At 37.8% G+C, this 12,026-nt stretch overlaps 1 protein-coding gene across 1 annotated transcript in view; it reads left to right on the top strand.

Moving 5' to 3' along the window:
* tnksa (tankyrase, TRF1-interacting ankyrin-related ADP-ribose polymerase a) overlaps positions 1–8,932 on the top strand; it is a 76,542-nt gene extending 67,610 nt beyond the window's left edge. The window contains exons 23-29 of the mRNA XM_041058713.1: positions 312–432; positions 949–1,046; positions 2,229–2,303; positions 2,462–2,567; positions 3,721–3,907; positions 4,723–4,879; positions 5,240–8,932. Of these exons, the coding sequence (XP_040914647.1) occupies positions 312–432; positions 949–1,046; positions 2,229–2,303; positions 2,462–2,567; positions 3,721–3,907; positions 4,723–4,879; positions 5,240–5,326 (831 nt within the window). The 3' untranslated portion in view covers positions 5,327–8,932. The remainder of the gene's footprint in view (positions 1–311; positions 433–948; positions 1,047–2,228; positions 2,304–2,461; positions 2,568–3,720; positions 3,908–4,722; positions 4,880–5,239) is intronic.
* Positions 8,933–12,026: the final 3,094 nt, after the last annotated feature.

The raw sequence follows: 12,026 nt of genomic DNA, 5'->3' as shown, positions 1-12,026 counted from the left end.
GCCTCTGTCCTACTCTCATGAATATCTGTCAGACCTGTTGTCTCTGCAATATGGGTTAGATCATTGAACTCATTATTATTGATTTGTTGGCATTTTTGATGATCAGTTGGAGCATAACCAGCTGTTGTCAGCACTGAACTGTGATTTTTTTTGTGTACATTTGTACAGTACAATAACATTTGATTCTGTTCACAGATGTATAATTGAAATTATGGCAAGAGTAGCTACTGCACATTACAATAATGTGTTATTTTCCTACTAATTTGCATTCTTTTGGCTGAAGACTGACATGACTGGTTGTTTCTGGGCAGATTTCGCTGGATGTGTTGGCAGACATGGGTCATGAGGAGCTGAAAGAGATTGGCATCAACGCTTACGGTCACAGACACAAACTAATCAAGGGCATCGAGAGGCTGCTGGGAGGCCAGCAAGGTCAGGAAGCACACACATACACATACACATACACATACACACACACACACACACACACACACACACACACACACACACACACACACACACACACACACACACACACACAGAAGAGTATGCAACTGTTGCCCAGGAAAACAAATAGTGCTGAAACTAGTTACCAGAATGTCAGCCCATCAGTGTTTAGATTTATATCTTGAGCTTTAATTAGCTTTTAGGTGGTGCTGAGAACTGGAAGTGAGACCTAATTCTCAGATTAACTGTAGTGAAATGAATATATTTAATCTTAAACATCAGTGTTACAATTCAGCTTTGTAACAGTTAAGAACACTCAGAATCTGTATATCATACTCTTGAGTTATATGTGTGAATGTACCTATAGTAATAATAAATCCACCAGATGTGGTTTTACAATGATTTGAAATAGGAATATATGACCTGCAGACCAGGTAGCTGAGGGGTCACTGACATCATTTATTCTTCGTCGGATTCACTTTCAAAAATGTGCGTTTGTAGGTGCAAATCCATACCTGACGTTCCACTGCTCCAGCCAGGGCACCGTGCTGATCGACCTAGCACCGGACGACAAGGAGTTCCAGTCTGTGGAGGAGGAAGTAGGCAAACACACACATGCAACTCAGTTTACACAAAAACAGAGATATACACGGCATATGCATGAAATTTTGAAAGTCATAATTGTAAATTTGGCTGAGGACACACCGCAGCAGCTCGACAGCACAGCAACAGTCTGACCCAAGCAGCTCCGTATCAGTGTAACCGCTCTTCTGACTGTATTGCAAATGAAAGCAGTAATTGGAGGTGAAAGCAGACGTCACTGTGACGGAGTTTAAACTCAATGAGGACTGTCAGATGTTAACAGAAATTTAACAGGTAATTTAAACTGTAATTTTTACTTGAGATCTAGAAAAATGACTGACATGAGGTCCCTCTAGACTTTGTTGATAAAACCGGAAAAGGTAGATTAACTGCGTTTGTCACACCAGAATTTTATTTTATAGACATCAATAATTCCATTCATTAAGAAGATAAAAATAATTTTGTGGAAGACGGTAATCACTTCCATATCAAAGTTTCTTCAAATGTCTCCATCACCTTTGTAAATCCAGATGCAGCAGTTCTTCCTCCATCACTGCTGATGTCTCAGTTTTGCAGCTGCACTGTTCTAAATTTCCCACAGGCATCTGTTGTGGAAATTTCCTATAACCACTCTGAACACAATAAACAGACAAAACACTGATGGTTAATGATTAAAATTTATTGTACAATATGGAAACCATACCCAGGAGTCAGAAATCAGAGGGTTGTGTCTCAAAGAAGAAAATAAACTCTTGCTTTTTATAGTTGTTTTTTTTTTTCCAGAGACAAAAAAATAGAACATGACTTGCCATCTGTTCACAAAACAACCTGATGTTAACCAATTTTCATGAGCTGTCCTCATTTCAGTTTAACATTCCTCAGCTAACTCTTCTCAAAGCATAGAAACATAAGTGAGTAGATGATTTTAAAACTAGTCTGAAGTTGCAATTGTTTGTCGAGGTGGTCACTGGATATCATTTGCACATTTTTCTCTGAGCTGTCAAGGTACAAAAATGACTCATCATTAATGCTGCCAACGCTGTCCAGAGAGCTGCATGAATCACTGCTAATGATCAAACATTACACATGGAAAGTGCTTTTTTGCATTTTTTATCCCACACACTTAAGCTTTTAACTTTTAAAAGCTTTGCATGAGCGTATAATTTTGATTGTCTTCTGACTGTTGATTTCCTCCTCAGCTCCAGAGCACGATCAGAGAGCACCGCGATGGAGGCAACGCAGGCGGAGTCTTCAGCCGGTACAACATCATAAAGGTGTGTACTCAAAACACAGGCACAACTACGACCACAAATAAGGAATCAGATCTTAATTAACTTAACAAAGGGTTTGTCGATTTTAAATACAGTGTCGTATTAGATTTTCAGCAGAAGTGACACTTACCTTTCTCTCTTCACTCCTCTTCTGGCTGCAGATTCAGAAGGTGGTGAATAAGAAGCTACGGGAGAGATATGCACACAGACAAAAGGAAATTGCAGACGAGAATCACAACCACCACAACGAGCGCATGCTCTTTCATGGTAAACAAACTAAAGTAAAGGGCACTATGGTGGGGTTATACATCACATACAGTTCCCATCTACTGCTGTCATCGTTCAGGTATATATTAAGTATAACAATAACAAGTTTTACTGCTTTCCTGACAATTTTGTTAATTTCCATAGCTTTTTTTGTAAAATAATTCATATTTTTACATTTCTTTGATACTCTTTTTTTTTTCCACATCCAAATTTGGTGTATTTGCAATAGCTGTTAAATTGCTGTGACATGGTGAAACAATCAAAGGCCTGTATAGTCACTAAGGCAGCAGGTCTGTTACTTTGGTTACATCATTGCTGGAAATTGACCCATGGACAGGCAACCACCGCAATTTTGTTGCAAGTATAACAACTGTGTCTAAATCACTAAATCTAAACTTCAGCTTGCCAGTCATTGCACAGTCACATAAGGCTCTTTGTTTTTGGATTTGATGACATAGCTAAAATACAGCAAAATCAGATTATTTCCAAGTTGGAGATGCATGTCATCTTCTCATGCAGCTTCAGTCACCTACTCTTAGTTCACACAAATAAAGTGCAGCCTGGTCTTCTGCTGCAAGAGTATACCATTTGTATGCTCTGAGATGAACTTCACTTTGCACTGCAGTGTTTTCTTTCTTGCAGCCTGACCGTAAGCTCGAACGAATCGCATTAATCTTCCATGTCCCCTTTCAAACACAAGGCTCAGTCAGGACACAGTCCTCAGGACTGCAGTCGAGTTCTGTTTCTTTACTTTAAACACTGAAGAGTTGAAAATCTCAGGAAGTTGCCTTGAAACCGTGCGTCTGGCACCAATACTCATACTATGTATACTAAGTCTCTTAGATCACGGGTTTCACAGCGTAACACTTACTCAGACAGTATCTGGATCGCTCAACCTTGTCTGCATTTTTTGTTCTTGTGTTTTATTTGTGCCTCACAGTTTGGAGAATTGAGCTGTTTGGACTGGGGGAGGGTTTTACCAAATGCAGGGGATGGTGAACGTAGACATTACAACGGCAGAGGCACTAAGCTTTTATGCTAATTTTCTTGACAAGATGTTTATAAGCCAGTTTCCTATATATGAGACATGTCCACAGGAGCGCTCTGCTAAATGGATATGTCATTTCTGACTTATTAAAATTTCTCCTGTCAGGTTCTCCCTTCATCAATGCCATCATCCATAAGGGCTTTGACGAGCGCCACGCTTACATCGGCGGCATGTTCGGCGCCGGCATCTACTTTGCTGAGAACTCCTCTAAAAGCAATCAGTACGTGTATGGGATTGGCGGAGGCACGGGATGTCCCACCCACAAAGACCGCTCCTGTTACGTGTGCCACAGGTGAGACATTTTATTAGTTTAGGTCAAATTATTTATAATCAAATTATTTATTTAAGTATTTTCTTCACCAGCGTAGCCAGTTCTTTTCCAAAAAAGCTCCATCTGTCTGTGCAGAGGGGAAGAACTACTAGTCAATTCAATACTATGTCGTAACAGACTTTTTCACAGCACACGTTTTGACTTGTCATAGTAGGAAAAGCACAGGTAACTTATATAAATACTGACTCGCTGGTTTTTAAATATGCTTTTGATGGACTCTATTGTCCCACCATGCACTGCACAAAGGAGAAGTTAGAGCTACTCACAGCTGCAAAAAATAAAAGTGTGAATGACAAAGCGACCGCATCAGAAAACACACAAATTATTAAGTCTTTAGGGGGGGAAAAGAATTGCTTTACTTACTAGGGAGAGGTTTCAGAAGTCTATTTTGTTGACATCCATCTGTGTCTGTATCATTTTCCTGTTAGTACAAACCAGTAAAGCACATTGATTTCTTACATACCAACTGTAAAAATAGTGTACTATGAAAACAAGAAAATACTGTGTAGTATAATTATGTTGCGTTATGTATTGGAGCACACAGGTGAACAGAACAGGAATTGGATAACTTTATCATCTGGAATCACTGTTACAGTGACAGAGAGGAACAAAATAAAATTTATATGAAATGATGAAATAGTAAAACTGGTAATAATATTATTATGAATAATATATGTGAATAAAACAAACATGTTTTTGTGTGTGACATCTCATATTGTCCATTTATGTGACCTTACCATTGATATTGATCTGTGTGTGTCCTTGTGTTCACACAGGCAGATGCTGTTCTGTAGAGTGACGCTCGGGAAGTCGTTTCTTCAGTTCAGTGCGATGAAAATGGCCCATGCCCCCCCTGGACACCACTCCGTTATAGGTCGGCCCAGTGTCAATGGACTGGCGTATGCGGAATACGTCATCTACAGAGGGGAACAGGTCAGTTCACACACAAACACACACACATACACACAATTTTTCATTGCGATTCATGTTAAACACCTTCTGTTAGATTGTTGTATCAAATAAGCAGAGTTAAAACACTAGGGCCAATATAGAGTAGCCAGTTAGCCTAATGTGCATGTTTTTGGGATTGTGGGAGGAAGTGAGAGGACCTGAAGAAAAAAAGAACATGCAAACGCAGCGCCCAGACTAGGGTTCGAACCTGGAACCCTCTTGGCCTTTTTAAATCATAATCATATTAAACATTTTTTTCCAACAGTCTTTAAAGTAGCTAAAAACTGTTGTTTATTTAATCAGCTTATTATTTAAACACTACAAAACATGTTTGTTTTCCAGGCTTACCCGGAGTACTTGATCACTTACCAGATTGTGAAGCCGGAGAGTCTGGCCACACCTGCTGCCACAGCTGAGCAGAAGTCCTAAAATACGGTCACAGCTAGATCTGGAGAAGGCTAGACTTCCCCACACTCTAAGAGGACTAGAACTGAACTAGAAGGCGTGTCAAACCTCAGACCCAAAATTAAAGTCTTTGGAGATGAACTTGAGGTGGGAGAGTTTGAGTGACGACCAGGCAGGAGGCAGACAATCCTCAGGAGCAGACGTGGCTGTGTCTAAACAAAAGAAGAAAAAAAGAGGATGAGGAGGCAGTGTCTTTGAATTTTGGGGCATGATACATGCACAATCCAAAGCAGCAGACAGAAAAAATCTATCAGGTTCAGTAATTAATTGGATCTAATTTCGCAAGAGAAAATGCAAATGGTTTGATCAATTTTTAAATTTGCAGACCTGTGGCTTGATCCTAAAAACAATTGAGAGCAATTAGAACAGGACACAGTCCAAAGCAAAGCAAGCATCCCTTATTTTGCACCTTTGCACTGCTCATGTATTCCACCCCCAGTTTTAATGTGTTGTTCTGGTATTGTGTCCTCTTTCGGCTTTGTGCATCATCCACGGCAACAAAACAACACCCTGAAGCCACTTCCAGGAACAGCAATTGTCACACTGAGAGAACAGCACATTTCATGTTACAGCTTGTCACATTTTCAACAACGAGGCCCATGTACACAAGACACAGCTCACATCCTTCCTGCTGTAAACCAAGAAGAAATGAGTGTGAGTTTGGAGACGTGAAAGAGATTAAGGTGGACAAATATCCAGAAGTCAATAAGCTGAAAACAAACACAAGACCACAATCCACTGCTGCTACAACTGTTGTGTGCAGACTCCCCAGTACAGTTCATACCAGGACCATCTTCTACAGCCTCCAGTCAGACTGACCCCGTTCATATCCATACGGTGAAGAGAAACATGGATGTTACTTAAAGATTCTTAGAGGTTTTCGGGTTAACGTGGCCAGAAAATCAAAATTCCGAGTTGTGACAAACAAGCGGCAACTACAATATATGAGTGTAATAAGCTGAGACACCTGTCAATCAAGCCAACATGCCCTAAACACACCACTCTCTGAACCTCAGTTTCTTCTTAATTAAACACGTTCTTAAATTAGCCAACAATACACATGAAAAGAAGTAAAACCTTGAATTACTACAAAGGTTTTTCCAATTCAGTTTAATACTAACATGGTGGTTGCTGCTTGTTTCACCTCAGCTCAGATTAAACCAGACCAAACTCTTTTACCAGAACCAGGAATAACCACAAGGGACCAGACTGTGACACTGTTAAATGTTACATGCATAAACATACACGCACTGAATGCAAATATGTGCACACACTTGACTCACACTTATCCTTTACAGCAGTTTTTACAAGTCACTCAAAGCTGCACTTGGCAAGTCAAACTACAACAAAAACAGTTGGGAGAGTTTAGACTTAAATGCTGATGATGATCCTGAATCTGGACATTCACACCTGCTAAACCTGTGTGTCACTCACGTACACTTAACACTTGAACCATCTTTTCACCTTGTTTGAATATTTCTCAGAAGGACCCACGTTTTCCCTGTCACTGTTTACATGAACCTGCTGCCTTCTGGCCCCTTTCCTCTCTGCCTGTAACTTTTAATGCCCCCTAGTGGTGCAACAGAGGAATTGCTGGCTTGCAGTATTAATACATAAAAATATAGTATATACTTGGAAGGCATTAGGGGTAATTTCTACACATTACTATTTAGTTTTTTCCCCCTTTTTTTTTCTAAAACATAATTCTTTTTTGTGTGTGTTTCCATCGTTTCCTTGGAAGTTGTCTTTATTCTCCTGAGTTTACACTCCTTAAACATAAACAAAATGTGAAGTGAGCCTTGTCACTGCATCTTAGCAAGCAGACAGGCTACACAACCAGAAATCTGCAGGTTAACTGATCCTGTTGTCCGTAAAGATGAGCTATCACACATCTGTTTGGAGCTAACATTCAAAGTAACATTTACGACAGACAACAGCAGGACTACAAACTCCTCACACTACGTACTGTAAACTTTTTTTTTTTACTACACTGACCATGTTTTTCTGTTAATAGCTTATTTATGATTATTATTTTTAATGAATGACACTGTACACTACACAGGACCATGCATGAGTTAATTTTCTGTGAGATGAAGAGAGCTGAAGCAATTCCTTGAAACTACATGGAATAGAAAGAAAAATGGCCTTAAAAGTTTTTGAAAAGAAAAACATTGCCTTTGGAAACTCATGATGGAGTTTACCCAAATCATGCAGTAGAAAGATAGAGATAGCTGGTTTATATCTGCTTGTCAAAAGATTTTTAGACATCAACAAGGGAATCTCAGTTTTAATTTAAACACAAAACTAAAATATCAGACTTCTGACTGACAAAGCTGCTCTGATTTCTTTTTATCCTGACTCTGCTATCATCACAGTGTCTGTCACTCAAACTCAGATTTCAGCTGATTTGCACTTTTCGAGGGAAGGTGAAAATGACGTTGGTCTGAGCTAAGTCAACAAACATTAAATCCCCCTTAGAGTGTGACCTGAGCCTAATATCTTTGTTTAATTGAAAGTTGGCTGTCAGCTCAAAATAGCTTCCCCTCAGTCCAATAAACTGAGCCTGACATTTCCGCATCAGCATTCTTTCCCTTCATTTTTACAACACACACACATTTGAAGGCAATATATCATCCCAAAAGCAATGAATGATAAGAGAAATTATTTGAGCAGTTTCATATTTCAACAAATTATAAAAAACGAAAAGGAAATGACTTGAAAATGAAAAATTAAGTGAATAAGTAGACAAAATAAAATCTGATGACTAAAGCAGAACTGAGAAAAACTTAATCAGCCTGAAATTAAATTTTAATACCAAGAAGTTTTCAAAGGGAAAATAGGGAAAATTAAAGAGAGCCGCACTAGGACACCGCACAGTATATATGACCCCTAAGTAAAGGCTTTTTTTTTTTTTTTTTTTTTTTTTTTTTACATATTTCACAAATGCCAATTTATAAAGCTCAGATTACAGTTTAAAATCTAGCTCTGCCATTCAAAGTCATTTCTTCAGAGAGGCTTCAGATGAAGCAGCAGCATCACTTTCGCCTCTCTTAGCACAGACAGAGCAGGTGGCGTTTATGTTGTTGACCTCAGCAGCACTGTATGTTTTATTAGCAGTGATGCCGCGGACGTTGTTTTAAATAAGATTAAATTAAATCACTCCAGATGGGCCTTTTAATGGGTCTTTTATGGATTTTGAGTTTTATCTTTCTTGTTTTTTTGCCCCCCTTTGAAAGACTTTTCAAAGACTTTTTTTTTTTAATGTGATAATTTGAATTGTGTTTTAGCTGGTCTGCCTCTATTTATCTGTATCAAGAGCCAGTCGGCCATCTTTTTGTAAATAGTTTGAAGAGTGTGTGCGTGTGCAGGTGTGTGTTCAGTCAATCTATGTCTCACCTTCTGACCTGCCTTCTACAGAAAAAGCCACAAGTTGAATTAACACATTTTCTCTTATGTTACATTTGGCCTCCTGTTGTACAGACGGTTGTACAGAGCTGCTGACCAGCTAACATGTGGAACAGAGAAACTCCTCACTCTTGTACAGAAGAAAATCCTTAATAAAAGAACTTAACAGTGTAAGTGTCTTTTTGTTTTTCTTTAACAGAATACCTTAGCTCTGGTCATTTTCACCAAGTTACCAAATAAGAATATATGTCTTTCCTCCTCCTCTTCCTGTTCATTATTTTTTGTTAATTTATCTCCACTAAAACAGGTCAATCCATGAAGCAATTTTCAGGTTAAATAGCTATTCTTATAGTCTATGACTATACACTGTATTTGTATTTGTATTCTACATACTGTATTTGTGGACTGTCAGTTTGTACTACATTTTACTGCCCTCTGCATCTCATTGCAAAATACTAGAAACACCATCTAGTTTAACACAAGTCAGCTGAAGCACAGACTACAGCCTCCACAATGACCATGAAGTTAAATCAACACCTCTCTGAATCGCTTTCAACAAAATCTGAACATTATAACCTTAATGAAGGTAGGATTTATTGCAGGGCAATTTATCTCTCTGTCAAACACAAAATCACATAAAAAACAACTTTAATGCCTCCACACCTACAATTCCAGACATACAGGCAGACAAGGCCTTGAATTTCAAAAACTAAATTTAAAACCTAAAACCCAAGGATGGGAGCCATGCAGCCATGCCTGGTTAGCTCAGTTGGTAGAGCATGAGACTCAATCTCTCAGGGTGCAGCTTCAGCCTCATCAAACTGCTCCTCATTGGTGAGTGGCAACACAACAAGGAAATTTCTGTGTGTGTCAGGCCCAGCTCCATGACTGTTCAAGGTGGCTTTAATGTCAGTGATTTCAGTTTTTAAAAACTGCATCTCTCGTGACATTTGCTTCACCTCCACAAGTAGCTCAGCAAGCATTGTGGTCATTTTGTTGGCAGCAATGTCTTTAAGAAAAACAGTTGGTGAAAATTAAATTTCAAGGATATATTCACCATTTTAATCATTGTAGAATGACACTTCATACTGATAGCTTCAGTGTTCAACCCAAAGCCCAAATCGAAGTCCCGTGAGACCTCCTGGTCTCGCAAGATGGTTGTGCCTAGTGCAATATCAGCACCATGCACATTGAAACTGAAAATATTGATTCACAGTTGGTATTTCAAAAACAACATTTATACAAAGTTGATTCAATAACATTTTTCAGCCATTGAAGTGGCAACTGTAATTAAACATTGAATCAACATAGACTTTTCAACCTCAACCAAAAATAACCAATCTGACCATAACTCAACATTGAATTAATATCTTTTGCTATCTGTCTGAGATTAGGGAGGCAGTTAACAGTCTTAAAACTCCAATACACCCTGTTTCCTGTGGTGTTCCATTGATTTCCCGTTTGTGCAAAGAGATAAATGACCATGAGGGTGAAATCGTTTTCCAGCTCAGCCCATTTAAGTCAGAAAAACACTGCAATTCATCAACGGAAACACTCATCTGGATGGGAAATCAAGATGGTGAGAAAAAGCAGAATCATCAATACCTCCACAGATAAAGAGAGCTAATCAAACTTTTCTGTAATCCATCTAACCACCGGTGGTTCAAGCATACTGAAACCACAGGGAACAGCCTGGAACCAGTTCATTTTATTCCAGAAAAAAAGCTCAATTTAGCACTGATGTCATTTAAGAAAAAAATTGAGGAAGTAAAGCTTCACAAGTTATCAAAGCCTAAGATGCTCCAAAGAATATTTTCACTTGACAAAAAAAAAATAGTCAGATTTGTAGAATTGTGGTCTAATTTCTGCAGAAGCCAAATTTTAAAAAGAGCACTAATAATCAAGTGGAAAAAAATGTATTTAAGTACACAATGTTAGTATACTATGACATTTTTCTATGACATTTTGAGGCCTTACTAAAGTATGACTTTTTTTGGCATATTTTGAAGCCTTACTATACTATGACGTTTTTTATGACATTTTGAGGCCTTACTAAAGTATGACTTTTTTTTGGCATATTTTGACGTCATACCGTGGTATGACGTTTTTTATGACATTTTGAGGTCAAAAAATGTTTTGACTTTTTTTGGCCGATTTTGACGCCTTACTATACTATGACCTTTATTATGACATTTTGAGGCTAAAAAAAATTTAAAATTTTGTTGGCCGATTTTGACGCCTTACTGCACTATGACGTTTTTTATGACATTTTGAGGCCTTACTAAAGTATGACTTTTTTTGGCATATTTTGACGTCATATTTTTTTTATGACATTTTGAGGCTAAAAAAAATTTTGACTTTTTTTGGCCAATATTGACGCCTTACTATACTATGACGTTTTTTATGACATTTTGAGGCCTTAGTAAAGTATGACTTTTTTTGGCATATTTTGATGTCATATTTTGACGTTTTTTATGACATTTTGAGGTGAAAAAAAATTTTGACTTTTTTTGGCCGATTTTGACGCCTTACTATACTATGACGTTTTTTATGACATTTTGAGGCCTTACTAAAGTATGACTTTTTTTGGCATATTTTGACGTCATACCGCGGTATGACGTTTTTTATGACATTTTAAGGTCAAAAAAAATTTGGACTTTTTTTGTATGACGTTTTTTATGACAGTTTGAGGTCAAAAAAATTTATGACATTTTTTGGCCGATTTTGACGCCTTACTATACCATGACGTTTTTTATGACATTTTGAAGTCAAAAAAAATGTTGACTTTTTTTGGCCGATTTTGACTCCTTACTATACTATGACGTTTTTTATGACATTTTGAGGTCGAAAAAAATTTGGACTTTTTTTGTCCGATGTTGACGCCTTACTATACTATGACGTTTTTTATGACATTTTGAGGTCGAAAAAAATTTGGACTTTTTTTGGCCGAAAAAAACGCCTTACTATACTATGACGTTTTTTATGACATTTTGAGGTCGAAAAAATTTTTGACTTTTTTTGCCCAAAAAAAAAGCCTTACTATACTATGACGTTTTTTATGACATTTTGAGGTCGAAAAAATGTTTGACTTTTTTTGCCCGAAAAAAACGCCTTACTATACTATGACCTTTTTTATGACATTTTGAGGTCGAAAAAAATTTGGACTTTTGTTGGCCGAAAAAAACGCCTTACTATACTATGACGTTTTTTATGACATTTTGAGGTCGAAAAAAAAATTTGGACTTTTTTTGTCCGATTT

The sequence above is a fragment of the Toxotes jaculatrix genome, chromosome 16 (genome assembly GCF_017976425.1).
Source record: "Toxotes jaculatrix isolate fToxJac2 chromosome 16, fToxJac2.pri, whole genome shotgun sequence".
In the NCBI taxonomy this organism is placed as follows: Eukaryota; Metazoa; Chordata; class Actinopteri; family Toxotidae; genus Toxotes; species Toxotes jaculatrix.
The sequence above is the reverse complement of the archived record's forward strand: the minus strand, read 5'-3'. Positions and strand labels throughout refer to the sequence as shown.